This window comes from Megalobrama amblycephala, linkage group LG2, assembly GCF_018812025.1.
Source record: "Megalobrama amblycephala isolate DHTTF-2021 linkage group LG2, ASM1881202v1, whole genome shotgun sequence".
Lineage (NCBI taxonomy): Eukaryota > Metazoa > Chordata > Actinopteri > Cypriniformes > Xenocyprididae > Megalobrama > Megalobrama amblycephala.
In genome coordinates, this window is record NC_063045.1 from 26,452,903 (window position 1) to 26,468,197 (window position 15,295).

Below are 15,295 nucleotides of genomic sequence, written 5' to 3' on the forward strand. Positions count from 1 at the left end.
TGGAGAGCCACTGTCCTGCAGAGTTTTGCTCCAACCCTATTCAAACACACCTGGACAAGCTAATCAGGGTCTTCAGGATTACTAAGGCTATAGGCAGGTGAGTTGTTTTATCATGGTTGGAGCTAAACTCTGCAGGACAGTGGCTCTCCAGGACTGATGTTGCATACCCCTGTGCTAAGTGAAAGATTCTTTCCCGTCAAAGTATCTCAAGGTGGCTTGGTGTGGTGAATTAGTCAGTTAAGCAGTAGCTTGCACACCCACAGCTTTAATCTTGAAGTTTAATTAAACCGCCTACCTGTGACTTTCCCCAATGTCAAAGACCTTATCGTGATTAACTCTTTGTCCGTGGACAGGCTGTATTTCAGATTGGTATCTTTATCAATCTAAGAAGGAGAGGGATACAGAGAGAAAACCAGAGAAAGAGAGAGATGCGGCGTGACTTTCGTAAGATTCCACAAATACTCAGATATTTTATTGGTGTGAGAGAAAAGCTGTCGTGTGTTAATCTGCAACACTGTGTGAAGAATACTGATAACATCCTTGACTTTAAGCACTGCTCATAAATTCTGTGCTACTGGGGTGAATACAAAACTTCAATGTATCATCAGCCATGCACATCAAGGGTACTTTATTTAACTCAGACTGAAAACAAATCTGATCTAAATCAATTGAGAGGAATGCAATTAATGATGCTACAACTTTTCCAAAGCAATATCGGGACTCAATCATGAAAAACAAGTGGAACACTTTCGTTGTAAACTGTGTAAAACCATTGATGTTTAAATCAAAGTTGTGTAATTTATTCGTAAAACTATTAAAGGGTTAGTACACCCAATAATTAAAATTATGTCATTGATTACTCACCCTCATGTAGTTCCACACCCGTAAGACCTTCGTTCATCTTCGGAACAAAAATTAAGATATTTTTGATGAAATCCGAGAGGTATAGGGTACAACGGGGCTAAAGGCGCCGCGGGGCAAAAGGCGCCTTTGATTTTATTTTCCTCTAACCCACTAAACTTGCCGCAGCACTTTCCTAAACATCCGCTTTTCAAAATGCACATGCAAATTTGTCTGATCCTTGACACGATCGCAGGCAGCAATGCAAAGTTGATTCTGAGGTAGTTCAATCTAATATTTGATGTTTTTTTTTTTTTAAATGTTGTTGATTTAAGCAGCAAATAAGAATCCTTTAATGTTTGTATTTTCAGACAAAGGTCTTCTAAATGATTTTCAGTTTTGTTCAAGGTAATTCAAGCAACAGTTTTTCAATAACGGAATAATATGTAAAAGTATGGTATTTGGGGTAAAAAACGCACCTGCTGTTGGGGCAAAAGGCACAATAATTAACATGATAATGAATAGCTGGCTAAATTTTCCATTTCAAAATATGTTACTCCATCAATGTCCAATACAAACATATATATTTTTTTCCTGCAATCATATACTTTGAGAGTAGTGAAAAGCAAAATTTTTCTTAAGGTGTGCCTTTAGCCCCGTTGTACCCCATGACTTGTCCATAGACAGCAATATAATCAACACTTTCAAGGTCCAGAAAGGTACTAAAGACATCGTTAAAACAGTCGACGTGACTGCAGTGATTCAAACTTAATTTTATGAAGCAATGAAAACACTTTTTTGTGCGCAAAAGCAAAACAAAAATAACAACTTTTCATTCAACAATCTCTTCTCTTCCCTGTCATTATCCTCACGCAGGTGACGCAGTAAGCACAGTGAAGGCTTCTGTGTTTACATCCGATTGCTGGCTCAGTATTGGCCGATGCTGTTCACGTGAGCAACACGATGTATGCGTGTGATACTGACGCAGGAGCCTGCCAATAATGAGTCGTGTGCTGATGTATAACCTGGAAGTGCTAGACATGAACAATATATGAGAATGACACAGAAGAGAAGATATTGTTGAATAAAGTCATTATTTTTGTTTTGTTTTTGCACACAAAATGTATTTCTGTTGAACCATTGCAGTTACGTCAACGGTTTTATCGATGTCTTTATAGTACCTTTCCGGACCTTGAAAGTGTTGATTATATTGCTGTCTATGGACGAGTCATATACCTCTCGGATTTCATCAAAAATATCTTAATTTGTGTTCCAAAGATGAATGAAGGTCTTACAGGTGTGGAACGACATGAGGGTGAGTAATCAATGACAGAATTTTCATTTTTCGGTGTACTAACCCTTTAATAAGAAAAAACATTTTTACGTAAATTGTTGCACAATGCAACACACCTTTATTCGAGTTTGTGCAAATTGTTCATAAAACCAATTTTACATAAATGTGACCAAGACATTCAAACGTCTGTGCCAAATGTTCGTAAATACATTAAGTAGAGTAGCAAAATACAACTTGCACCTTTAAATTAATATCTGTGTAAACTGTTTGTAAAATCATTCATATGCAACTTGCCACACAAATTAAATCTCCGTCCAAATTTTAAATAAAACTCTTCTCACATAAATTGTTGGATGACTGCAACTTACATCTTTAACTGAATTTCTATGCAATTCGTTCATAAAACTATTTGTCCGTATATTGTTGCATGACTGCAAATTTAGTGAAATGTTGCATATTTTTCAATTGAACTTGTGTGACAAATGTTCGTAAAACCATGTTTATGTACAATGGTTTTGGTTTTGTTCAATGAACAATTTGATGCTCATAAAGAAATTTGCAGCTCATGTTTCATGAATGAGTATCGATGATTTAATAAAATATTGTTGACAACTGTGCAAATATTCATTATATAAGTTAGTAGGTACCACAGAACTATGGTCCCAATTTCTAATGAAATTTATTTCGCTTGTTTGAAATATAGGCACAACTCACCTGGACATACATGTCCCTTCCCTCTCTATGGATCTGGACTCTATGGAGCTCTCCGTTAGCCAAATTAAGAGATGTTGGCATAAAGATGTCAGGCTCTTTCTCTCTGTTCAACCGATACCAAATCTGCAAACTCCCTGTGGGACGCCAATGAGATGCGAGAAAGGCAGGCAATTTGAGACATAAGTGAGACAGAATCAAGTCAGCACAACACACTTTGAATGGCTCATTTCCTTCCCCACTGATGAGGGTAATTGCTAGCTTGACCGCTGTTTTGAAATATGAGAAACGCAGAAAAAGATGCTCCTCTCCAATCATCACCATCACTGTAATAATCATCTACCGACAGTTTGAAGGTAATCAAAAAACAGCTCTGATTGGCTGATATAACACTGTGATTGTAACAGCCGTAACAGGACAAAATAAAATACAATATTTATATAATGTAATGAGAATACAAAAGCGATCCTAAAAATAAGTTACAGTATAAGTTCCTATATATATCATGTATATTATACTATACAATATACAGTACATTAAAGTAATGACACTATTATAGTAATAAACGATAGTAAAGTAATATTATTAGTACCGTTGTGAGCCAGAATAATGGCCATATACTGTTGATGATAGGTGTTGACTGTCAGAAGCATGGCGGGCGTTTGAGTGGTGAGGAAACTGAATGCGATGCTCTCTCGTGAATTGCTGCTTTGGGCGAAGATAGCTGAGGACTGACGGCTATGGTTGCGCATCACGGAAAACGGTTCCTGGAAGGTGTAGGTCACCGAAGACCCACTTTCAAAGGACACAGAAACTTCTAGAAAGAGAGAGAACACAAAAGCGTGAAAAATTTGGTGCAAACACTTGTGGCCAGATCCTAGACAGTGATTGGCTGTGTTTTTGTTTTCCCTATCAGAATATTAATGTGCTGTCGAACACCAAGGACACAATGCTGAATGGTCAGAGTGGAAAATACAGAGGAAATGAATCATTTAACTCTAAATGAATGCAAAATTATGCTTGGACTGCAAACCGACCCCTGGGCATCTCATAGTGTTCATTTACTCATAATATTATCAGAATAGAAACACCATCCCTCTAGAGTCCAATAAAGAAAATGCAAAGCCAAGAAAGTCTCATTCATAGTGTTGAATGGCTCGGCTGTCTGGCATATCAGAGGATCAAATGTGATAAAGGCTGTATTGACAGCATAGAGGTTTAGCACTGAGCGTGATGGGCAGGGAGGGTCCGCTGGGATTGGTCAGGTTGCAGCCCTTTGAGCGAAATTCATCCAAACAACTGCGGTTCACGGTCATGGACACAAGCCATATCAGGACAGCGAGACAGACAGAAAATAGCAGAACTGCACTGAATATCTCATGTTTTATCCTGCTCAGCTTTGATCAGGTGCAATCTGTGGGCACAGCGCCGTCTTCAGAAATCAAGGTTACCGAGCTCTTAAATGTCCTCCTTCTGGAACACACTTTTGGTATGCCGTAGAGAAGTGTGGAGGATACCAAAGTTAAAACAAACTGTTTTTGATGACAAACTGTTCCCCTGAACCGCAAAACCATCTAGATTGTGTGTCAAAAATAACCGCAGATCGATTTATTGATCAGTATTTGGCCATTTTTAGTGCCTTATTTTAGTTACAAATTTCTTATCTTTTTTTCAGGATTCGGTACTTTTTTAAGATTCTGTTTAAAGTCTAATTAGAGATTTTATAGTGTATATATTAGCATGATGTCAACCATTGGGCAACCTGCTTTTTAGTAATGTAATTTGTATTGGCAATTGAATAACCTGTTTTGTTTGACTACCAGTCCAAAAAAAAACAAACAAAAAAAAAAAAAAACAGGTAAAACCATGAACAAACCAGGTTTGATGGTAATTTCAGATAACTGTTTTGGTCCATATTAACTCTTTCCCTGCCAGTGTTTTTTTTTTTTTTAAGTTGCCAGCCAGGGCCAGCATTTTTGATCCTTTTCACAAACTTTCATGGGCCCAGAGAATATTTTATTTGAACATGCAATATATCAAAAGAAAGAACAGAGCCTCCTCCTTTAAACAACAACAACAACATTTTATTCTAGCTTCATACATTTTTTTAACAACACGAATGTGAGTAAGTTTCATAAAATAAGCAACATTTTGAACACAAAGCTGAGAAAATCGTGTTTGACAAAGACTACGTCTGGATCAGATTCAAAATGATGATCAAAACATAGATGGAGTAGATTGAGTCCAGCAACAAAAGCTTCACAGTCCTATACCTCATCCTGGGTTGACATTTAATTCGGTAATGTTAGGCAGTTTTGATTTATATGCTGTTTAATGTTTTGATGATCGTGTTATTTTACGTATGTATGCAATGATTCTATCACTTGTTTTTGCTTCTTCTTCACCTGTGTTTTGATCCGGAGATTCTGTTGTAGCGTCTGGATCAATCAGGCACACAAAATTATTCATTATTTTTAAGGAATTACCCATAAACTCACTCTAAACTCATCCCAAACGTAGCTAAACTACAGGCAGAACTATGTGTCCTGTTACAGATACTTGGACCTTTTACGATCAGGAAGAATTTTGCAGAGACCAGTGACTCATTCTTTCTGAGAAGGACAAATAAACGCCTTTAATCCTATGTATTCTCTATATAACCACTTGGGAAATGTATAAATATGTATCCAAGTTTCCCATCTCATGACTTTTCTTTCATGGGCTTTATTCTATGTATTCATTTTCTCTTTTAGTTTGGTATTAATATTCCAGAGCTGCAATGTATAGTTAACTGGAATCACATGGGTAGCATGTTTGGTATCTACGGACTCCAACTTTCGATTCCTATTTGGTAATTTATGTTATGTCCATACCTGTGCAACACATCAGTATTACAAGAGTCTTTAATAGTTCTTATTCAAGAACTCAGCTTGTTAAACTTTCTTGGTCGTAAAAGCCCTGACAGGAGGTGTGTTGTCACCCGGAAATACAACACCTTCATTGGCTACATCAACTTTAAGAGGATGGACTTGGACCAGAGGTTAAAAGCTAGAGAACAATGCCACTCCCTCTCTTTTCCTTGCTTCTGGACGACCGAACGGATCTCCTTACGGCCGGCCTAGGCCAGGCCCGCAAGGCCGGTAGGCCCCGGCCTACAACACCCAGCCATGTGCTCATCACCCAACATAGAAAAGACTGGCAACAACTTCAGACGAAAACCTCAAGATTTATCCTCAACCTGCAGATCCGACGCTCCTCAGCCTAAAGGCGTCTAAGGCGGAAAATTTAGTCAATGGCAGGGAAGCATTGTGTCACGAATGATGGAAAATTCAGTCATTGGCGGGGAAGCATTGTGTCACAAATGGCGGAAAATTCAGTCAATGGCGGGAAAGCATTGTGTCGTAAATGGCGGAAAATTCAGTCAATGGCAGGGAAGCGTTGTGTCGTAAATGATGGAAAATTCAGTCAATGGCAGGGAAGCATTGTGTCACAAATGGCGGAAAATTCAGTCAATGGCTGGGAAACGTTGTGTCGTAAATTATGGAAAATTTAGTCAATGGTGGGGAAGCATTGTGTCACAAATGGTGGAAAATTCAGTCAATGGCTGGGAAGGGTTGTGTGGTAAATGACATTGTGTCCTAAATGATGGAAAATTCAGTCAATGGCTGGGAAGCATTGTGTCACAAATGGCAGAAAATTCAGTCAATGGCTGAGAAGCGTTGTGTCGTAAATTATGGAAAATTCAGTCAATGGCAGGGAAGCACTGTGTCACAAATGGCAGAAAATTCAGTCAACGGCAGGGAAGCATTGTGTCACAAATGGCAGAAAATTCAGTCAATGGCTGGGAAGGGTTGTGTGGTAAATGACATTGTGTCCTAAGTGATGGAAAAATTCAGTCAATGACGGGGAAACATTGTGTCACAAATGGCGGAAAATTCTGGAAAATTAGCGCTGGGAAAGCATTAAAAACAAAAATGCTGGACAAAAATCAGCCAATCATTACATTTAGAAACATAATTAATTTCGCTGTTTGTGATTTTAGCTGGTATAAAATTAACGCAGTTACCCATTTCTTTCACTGTTTTTCACTTCCCCAAAAAGACAGGAAGTTTTCTTAGCACTAATCCAACAAAATTAAGTGCAAAAAACAGAAAGCATTGTTAATGCTAGAACAACAAAATGAATACAAAAAAAGCTCTGTTAGCACTAATACAAAAAAAAAAAAAAAAAAAAAAAAAACGAAACAGGAAAACCTCATTAACACTGGCAGAAGCCTGTGGCCTCATAAACTGGCTAAAAACTTTAACACTATTCTTCATCAGAATACGTAACCTGTACAAACTTAACTGTACAGTCAACATTCACAATAAAAACTTCTTACGATCATTAGCAATTATCTCCAAACAAGATTCTTTCATTGAAAGTCGGTGCTTAAAGAAAAAATAACGTACCTTTCTTGCAGCTGGGTCCTCCGTAGGCAGAGTGTGTGCAGTCACAAACATAGCCACTGCTTTTCTCAATACATTTCCCCCTGTTGTGACACAAGCTGTTTTGGCTGCTGCAGTGACCCGGGCACCCCGAACTGACCCCAGGGGTCATTTTAGCCCGTTCTTCAAGGTCAAGCGTCATGCCGTTAATATTTAATGACCTGATGCACCCTAGAAATCCTCTCTGCCGCGATGCAGTGCCTCCTGTGGATTACAGACAAAAGTTTTGTAATTTTAAGTCAGAAAACAATAATGCAATGCATATGCAAAATAAATACATTTAAAATTATTAAATGAAAGTAAATTAGCATTCAGATAATTTGCATTTAAACCCTATTAACAACATCTGTGTTGAGGTACAGCGATATTATTCTCTTGCGCCCTGCTGGCACAGAGTTGTCACTCATGGCTGTGCCTACCAATAAACAGCTGGCTGTTGAGCTGAAGGTGGGTGTGGCCTTCGGATGGGGCCTCCAGGAAGCGCAAGGGCAGCTGGTCCACCTGCAGCGACGCCTCCTTCACATTCCTCTCCGCTCGTACGTAATGCCACTGCTTGTCGTTCAGCGGCACGTGAGACTTTACCGTCAGAACCACTGGGCCATTGCCCACATCAAACGTGAAGGTCACGACAGAAGGCGCTGCGGGAATCAGTTTGGGGCGAGAAGAAAAAACACAAATCACAATAATTTATTAGCTACTGATTGTTTTATATTCATATTATTCAACATGCAACATCGCCCTGGAACAGGAAGCATGAGTTGGGCAGACGGTTTAAATTTTCACATTTACATTGAAGTAATTACCTCTTTTACATGCAGGCAATGTATTCTCCAGACTCTTGGTGGAAAAAATAGCCCTAATACTTATGGGAAAATATATAAAAAAAGAAGGTGGCAGGCAATATGATGAAGATGAACAGCCTCAGTGAACTGTGTACAGTAATTACATAGCTGATGGTTTCAGTGGCTGTAGAACACAGCGGCACAGTTCAGTAAAACTGGCCTTTCGAGTGAAATTGGCTACGTCCTCTCCACTTTGCTGCAAATGCTAATAACATGGCATGAATATGAGCGAATTTTGCCATTTTATCTCCACATTTTTGTTGCTAAAGCATTAGCTAGATGGGTTAAACTCACAACACCTGTCAGGGAACATCTTCAGGTCATATTATGTCCTTGAATTTCTTAGCATGTTCTTAATATATTGATCTTTTGAGCATGTTTTGGATATTTCTTATCTTTATTTGAAAAGTTAGTTTTATCATTTCTTTAAAGTCCAGCTATCAGTATAAAGGGACTCACCGCTGAGCTCCACTCTAATGAAGTCTTTTGTGCCCAGATTTTCCAGGAAGACTCCGGAGGGAGCAGTGGTTTTGAAATAGAGCGAGATGTCGACGCTGAGCTCGGCCTGAAGCGTGGGAAAGTGCAGGTAGGACGACTCCTGGTAGAAGGAGGCGGCGTTCCACAGAAACCCTGAGGTTAGAGGAGACGGATTATATAGTTTTTATCTAATTATTCTCTTTGGATAAGGAATGAAATTATAAATATAATAATATTTGTCTCAAATCGAATAGCATATGGTGCACATCAGATATTTAGTTAAAGAATATCTTCAAGATAAGTTGTGATAGACAACATACTGAAAGGGAAGACAAAATTTGGCTACAAGTTCTTTATATATTCATTATTTTTAAGGCTGTTAAATTTAATGTATTAGCACATGGGATTATGTTAATGCTAGGGCTGGGTATTGACACAAATTTCACAATTTGATTCGATTTCGATTCTCATCTCTCAACTACAGCTGTAAACTAAACAGAATGTCAGTGGGTACTACATTACTATAATATTGAAGGTTAAAATTAACTGATTTGTATACAAACTAGGGATGTACTGATCTATCAGCCAATAACCGGTATCAACCGATTGTTTAAAAACAGCTGATGATCAGGGCCGATTATATCCTGTTGAAAGGGGGCTAAAAAAAATGTGTCAGACTGCAACTCTGTGTGAGAAGAAAATGTCTCTTGTGTTGAATTTAGGGCTATCAAGGTTAACAAGACAATAACACATTAACAGTTAAAAAAATAGTGATGTTAAATCAGGCTCTATTTTACATTATGAATCACCTGTAGTTCAAGCCAGGGTTGCCAGGTCTGCGGTTTTTCCTTAATAATAATTTTTTTAGTGCACTCCCCATCCAATAATCACAGAGCTTTGAGCTTTGTTACCTCTGATAAGAAACAAAGTCTCAGCTTTAAAATTCTATCCATTTCATCACAAAATTCAAACAATAATGGTGTTTTGACACTCTTAAATGTGACGTGACAGATTTTCCTTTTTAATATAGCAAAGTTATAGCATGAAACACCCATGAACATCAAAAGGTATGTTGAAAGATACAGTACAACTTACCGAAATGTCTCAAGTATCATGTGATCGCTCAATCAGTTTTTCAGCTGCGGAAAGACTTCAATAAAACAGTTTGTGAACATTGTCACTCAAATACTTCAGGAAAGTTATCCAATGTTCACAGTTTATTGGTTAGCTATAAAAACACTAAAGAGGAGCTTATTTACTGTTAATTATATATGTATGTTTGAATAAATATGAAGACAGGTGTTTATGAAAACTACCTCATATGCAACTGAGTTGTATATTGAGTGTAATTATTATATCTGAAAATAAATAGTTTGGGCTCTGTTGTTAATGTTAACCTGTAATATTATAGTAATGCACCAAATGAGATGGTTCCTGTATAGTTTACAGAATTAGTTGGGAGAGATTTATTTTTTCCTTAAGAAAATCAAACTATATATATATATATATATATATATATATATATATATATATATATATATATATATATATATATATATATATATATATATGATGAATATGTAATATAGTGTAATATAAGTTTATGGTCATTGAATAGCTTTTCTGAGGTAAATTTAACATTATGTGACAAAAAACACTGATTGAGCGATAACATGAGACAAGATACTGAAGGCGCTATATGATCTGGTGTGCCAAAAATGGTATTTATTGTTTGAATTTCATAATAAAACAGACAGAATTTGAAATCTGAGACTCTGTTTCATATCAAATGTAAGAAAGCACAAAGCTTACATGGGAGGTGCGCTACAATGTCCTGTTCATTCATCAGCTGAAAACAGCATATAGACTAAAAGGTCGATTCTTGGGATTTAAAAATGAGAATCAATTAAAATTGACACAGCCCTTTTTACACAGCCCTAGTTAAAAAAAAGTTTAGCCCTAAAAAAGTTTAAGCATGATTAATACATTTAATAAACTGACAGAAACAACTGTTGCTCAAACAGTAGAACATCATGAATTCAATAATGAATAATGATTCCCAGGATATGCATGGAAAAAAATGTATAACTTGAATGCAGTGCAAGTCACTGTACGCTTTAGCATGCTAACAACAAAAAATATTAATATTAAAATATTAATAATGATTATTTTAATACACTAACAGAAACAATTAAAAAAGTAAATGAAAGCATTAGGATAATTACAAATGTACAATTTAAAAAAAAAACTATTATTTTAATTATGTTTGAAAATTTTAAAAAGCAATTTAAAGGTGCAGTGTGTACATTTTAGCGGCATCTAGCATTGAGGTTGCGAACTGCAATCAACAGTGCTCACCCCTCCCTTTCAAAGCAAAATAGAGAAGCTACGGTGGCCGTCTGGCAGACACAAGTCAAAGATGTCGTCGTCTGAGACAGCAGAGAGTACGTTAGCAAGTAATGAGGTTTCTTCTTACCACTAACAAAGAACGGTCTCTGCTTCTAATAAACCAGATGACTACTACTACTACTTCTTCTTTGTGCATATTCAACGTAGTGACAATGCAAGCTGCCTCTGAAAACCTGAAAACATTTAAACATTTAGAAGAAGTACAATATAATGACTAAACGCTCTGTAGAGCAGTGTGTCCATTTAGGGCTGCTGTAGAAACATGCTGGCGCATAATGGTGACTTAACATGTAAGGGGACCCACGGTGTATGTACATTGAAATGGCTAAGGTGATAAAAACATAATGGTTCATTATGTAAGGTCTTTATACACCACTGAAAAATAGTTATGTATATTATATTGCATGTCTGTCAAAAGATCCTTCCAAATTTTACACATTGCACATTTAATATAATTAATTTATTAAAATAATTACTTTCAAAATTTGACATTTTCTTAATGAATAAATAAAAAATCATATTTTGTATTTTTTTCTTTAAACTTGTGAAACTTTCAGTGTGGTTTAACCAAAACAGAAATAAACATATTCCTATCCATTGCTTTACAATTCAGTTGCATGTCTGCAACTCCGTGCCATTTAAATTTGTATAGAGTGATAAAACAAGATATTTGTTATATGGTTAAAGCCTTACGTACTGTCCCCGTAGCAGTGGAGAGATCCGACTCTGTATATCGCTTCTGACCCAGTTCGGTTTGTGTCTCCTACCAAGATCTCGGTCACTGGTAAGTGCTCTTTGTAGGACAAAACTCCTGTGTCATTCTCCCTGTTCACAAGCAAACAATAGCTTTGCTTACATGGCTGCTCTCAGTATCTATGGTTATTGATATTGTAAACATGTGGTGAGAAGATATTCAACAGATTACAAACAAAACAACACAAATTCTAATAGGAAAGACTACTAGTGTAGAAACAGACAAACAGTGTTGCAAACAGAATGATGGGATTGAACTCAAGGCTTGTACCATGAGCTGCGGTCAGCATCACAGTTGCAGAAGTGGTTCATATCGATGCAGTTCTCATCCAGGCTGCAGGCGCATTGCTGCACCCCGGGGAGAAATCCACCCCAGTATGTCCTTCTCTCTCCCACCCGGTCCAGCCACCAGGACAAGGGCGTCCCATCTGGAGCAAACAAAACAACATTTCTTCATTTTGACAATGATTGTGACATCCACCACCGCTAGATAACTAAAAACGCCTTAGGGATGTGCCAATATAGAAATTCAATACAGACAGTCATTAACTGTTTTTTGTGTTGTGGCTGATAAATAGTATTATAAAACTATTATGAATTTATCCAGTTGTGCATGTTATTATTTTAAGGAATAGTTTATCCCAAAACTAGGCTTAGAAAATAAAGTATTGTTGCTGAATAAGAAAAAATATATAATAATAATAATAATAATGTATAATATTCTACATTCGGCAGATTAGAAAAACTAAAAAAGAGCAATTGTGACTTTATATTTGAAAATGCAATTTCATTGCTTTATTGTGACATTTTAATTAATTTGCCAATAATAATAATACTAATCATATATCTATCTATATATATATATATATATATATATATATATATATATATATATATATATATATATGCCCATGCTATTATACTGTTTCAATTTATTTAATTTATTTTTATATTCATTAATATAAATAAATAAATTAAACAAATAAATCTTTTAATTTAAAAAGGGGTTCACACATGAATTTGACAAATGCCAATAATAATAGTATTGCATATATAATGTTTATGCTTATGCTATAATATCAATTTAAAAAGAGGTTTATATATAATAATTTAAGAATTTGCCAATAATAATAATAATAATAATAATAATAATGCGAGTCATGGGAATGGGGTGTTAATTGTTAATTTCAATAATTTCCTAATACGTTATTGATATCAAAAGTTGTGAATATTATTTAATGAACCTCAGCTAACATGAACTTAACAGTTAACAGATATTAATGAATTTTGTAACATTGCTCATTGTTATGTACACTCAACCCCCCCCCCCCAAAAAAAAAAAACAAAAAAACAAAAACAAAACGAATTGTTGGATTTACTTAAAAAAGCAGTGTTATGTGGTTCCATGCAACTGTATTGAGTAATTTGTACAAATAACAATTTAGTTGTATGAACAAAAAAAAAAAAAACTCAAGTAAAGCTAACAAAATTTCTTTGAGTAAATACAAATCATTTGAATTTGTCACTGTTACATAATATTTACATGTGCAGTTTACTTAATAATGCTATGTTAAATTTATAAAAGTTTATTACATAAGGTGAACACAATTATTGGCTTAATTTACCTTATTAAATTAACAATTTGCTCTACAAAATTCACTCAAAAAATAACTCATTGAACAAACTCAATTGAATTGAGAGCAGATATTCCATCCTATGTGAGTGCTCACAGCCTAAGCACAGGCATAATGGTAACCACAAAATTCAAAAAACATTACACAAACTCCTCTAAATGTCCAACATAACTGAACATTAAACACTAAAATACATGAACAACATCTTTCCCTTTACTGAATAACACTTTAATCCCTAAATTTACTTTCCTAATATAGTCCCTTGCAAAGCATGCTGCGAACTACGGATCCACTGCCCAGTTAGTTATGTCAACATTAATTTGTGCGTTTCACTCAGCAATGTTAAGTTGACTGAACAAACAGAAGTACAGATGACAATACTCATTTTGAGTAGAAACAACTCAGTTAAATTAAGTTCATGTAGTTACATGAGTTTTTAAGTAATGTGAACAAGGATGGTTTGCGTGAAACTGAAACAGTGAAAGTTATTTTGTTTTTGAGTGAACCGTATTGTAAAGTGTTACCTAATAAATAACTAAACAAACATAACAAACAAACATTTTAATTGAAAAAGTTGTTTACACTAATTTGACAACCACAGTAAAACTTCCACGGTAAAACTCTAGCTGCCAGTAGAACGTGTGCAGATTTGACATATAGGTTAACAGATCTGAAAGAAGACCAGTCAATGGAGATATTCTCACCAGATCCAGTGACCATTATTCCACACATTTAGTCTTTATACCCAATATCCCCCAGGGAAAATCAGGCCAATCGTTGTGACTTTGCTCTACAGCCACCAGAGCGCAAGAGCAGGGACCCAACTTCAGATCTCATTATGCAAATATCTCTGTGCCCGGCACAAACTGATGAACAATTTCAAGGACCGGCTAGTTTATAAATGTCGCCATTTCCCATCAATTAATATTGTAATTAGATTGGGGTCAAGTCAGATTATAGATCTGAACAAACTCCACTTTGGGTAAATCATCCAATGAGCTGAGACGTTTAATCAAAGAAAAAAGGGTTTAAAGGAGGAACTGATCGGATAGTGAACACTAGTGAGTGACTTCTTGAGATTAAGCAATGATCAGGTATTTATTATTAGGGTGATTATTGTTAACTAAAACAAAAACATGTTTGTTAACTGGAACAAAGCTGAAATACTATAATATAAAAATATTAGATGGAAAAACTCAAGTCGAAGCACACAAATTGCAGAAGTTGTTCAATACCCACCCCATGTGTTGAAGAGGCGGGACTTCCTGCAGAGATAGACAACTTCCTGTTGGCACTGTTCAGACCTGCCCACAAGAGTCCGCAGCTGTTCCAGAGACGCACTGTAGTTGAACTTCATCACGTGGGGCTTTTGAAGGGACGACCCTTGAACTCTCACCATTTCTGTGCTGTTGTGATTCACTACCGTCCAAACCTTATCATCTGGAAAACACAGATGGATACACACAAGACTTTTAGACATGAAAAGTGGTTTAAATTGTCAATTCAATCCATCACTAACTGAGAATACTATTTTTAGTTAGTATACTGTAAATACTGCACAGAATTGGCAGTATACTGCACAGTAGCACCATTCAATTCCCAACATAGTCCATTTTATCTGCACTGTCAAAGTCAATCCTTTACTAAACTGAACCCGCAGCACTTTATACCTCCTCGATTCATTCAATCACAAGAGCAAGCTGTAATCCAGATAATAACATACACAAACCTTAACGAGAAAGAGCACGACTTCAATTAGCTTTAAAAATAAAGCCACGTAGCAAGTCTCTTCCAACCCAGAGTTAAGGACAATCTTCCCTACACTCTGACGTCAGCTTTCATTTATCC

The 15,295-nt window shown here is 36.2% G+C and overlaps 1 protein-coding gene across 2 annotated transcripts in view; it reads right to left on the reverse strand.

Annotated features, from left to right (window-relative positions):
- Nucleotides 1-15,295, reverse strand: part of cntnap5b (contactin associated protein family member 5b) — a 76,178-nt gene that overhangs the window by 2,598 nt on the left and 58,285 nt on the right. For both annotated transcript variants that reach the window (XM_048168637.1, XM_048168647.1), the window contains 9 exons: nt 14,687-14,887; nt 12,085-12,241; nt 11,758-11,885; nt 8,634-8,804; nt 7,752-7,970; nt 7,297-7,536; nt 3,438-3,662; nt 2,849-2,982; nt 296-383 (listed from right to left, as the gene is read on the reverse strand). In XM_048168637.1, coding sequence (XP_048024594.1) covers nt 296-383; nt 2,849-2,982; nt 3,438-3,662; nt 7,297-7,536; nt 7,752-7,970; nt 8,634-8,804; nt 11,758-11,885; nt 12,085-12,241; nt 14,687-14,887 — 1,563 coding nt within the window. The remainder of the gene's footprint in view (nt 1-295; nt 384-2,848; nt 2,983-3,437; nt 3,663-7,296; nt 7,537-7,751; nt 7,971-8,633; nt 8,805-11,757; nt 11,886-12,084; nt 12,242-14,686; nt 14,888-15,295) is intronic.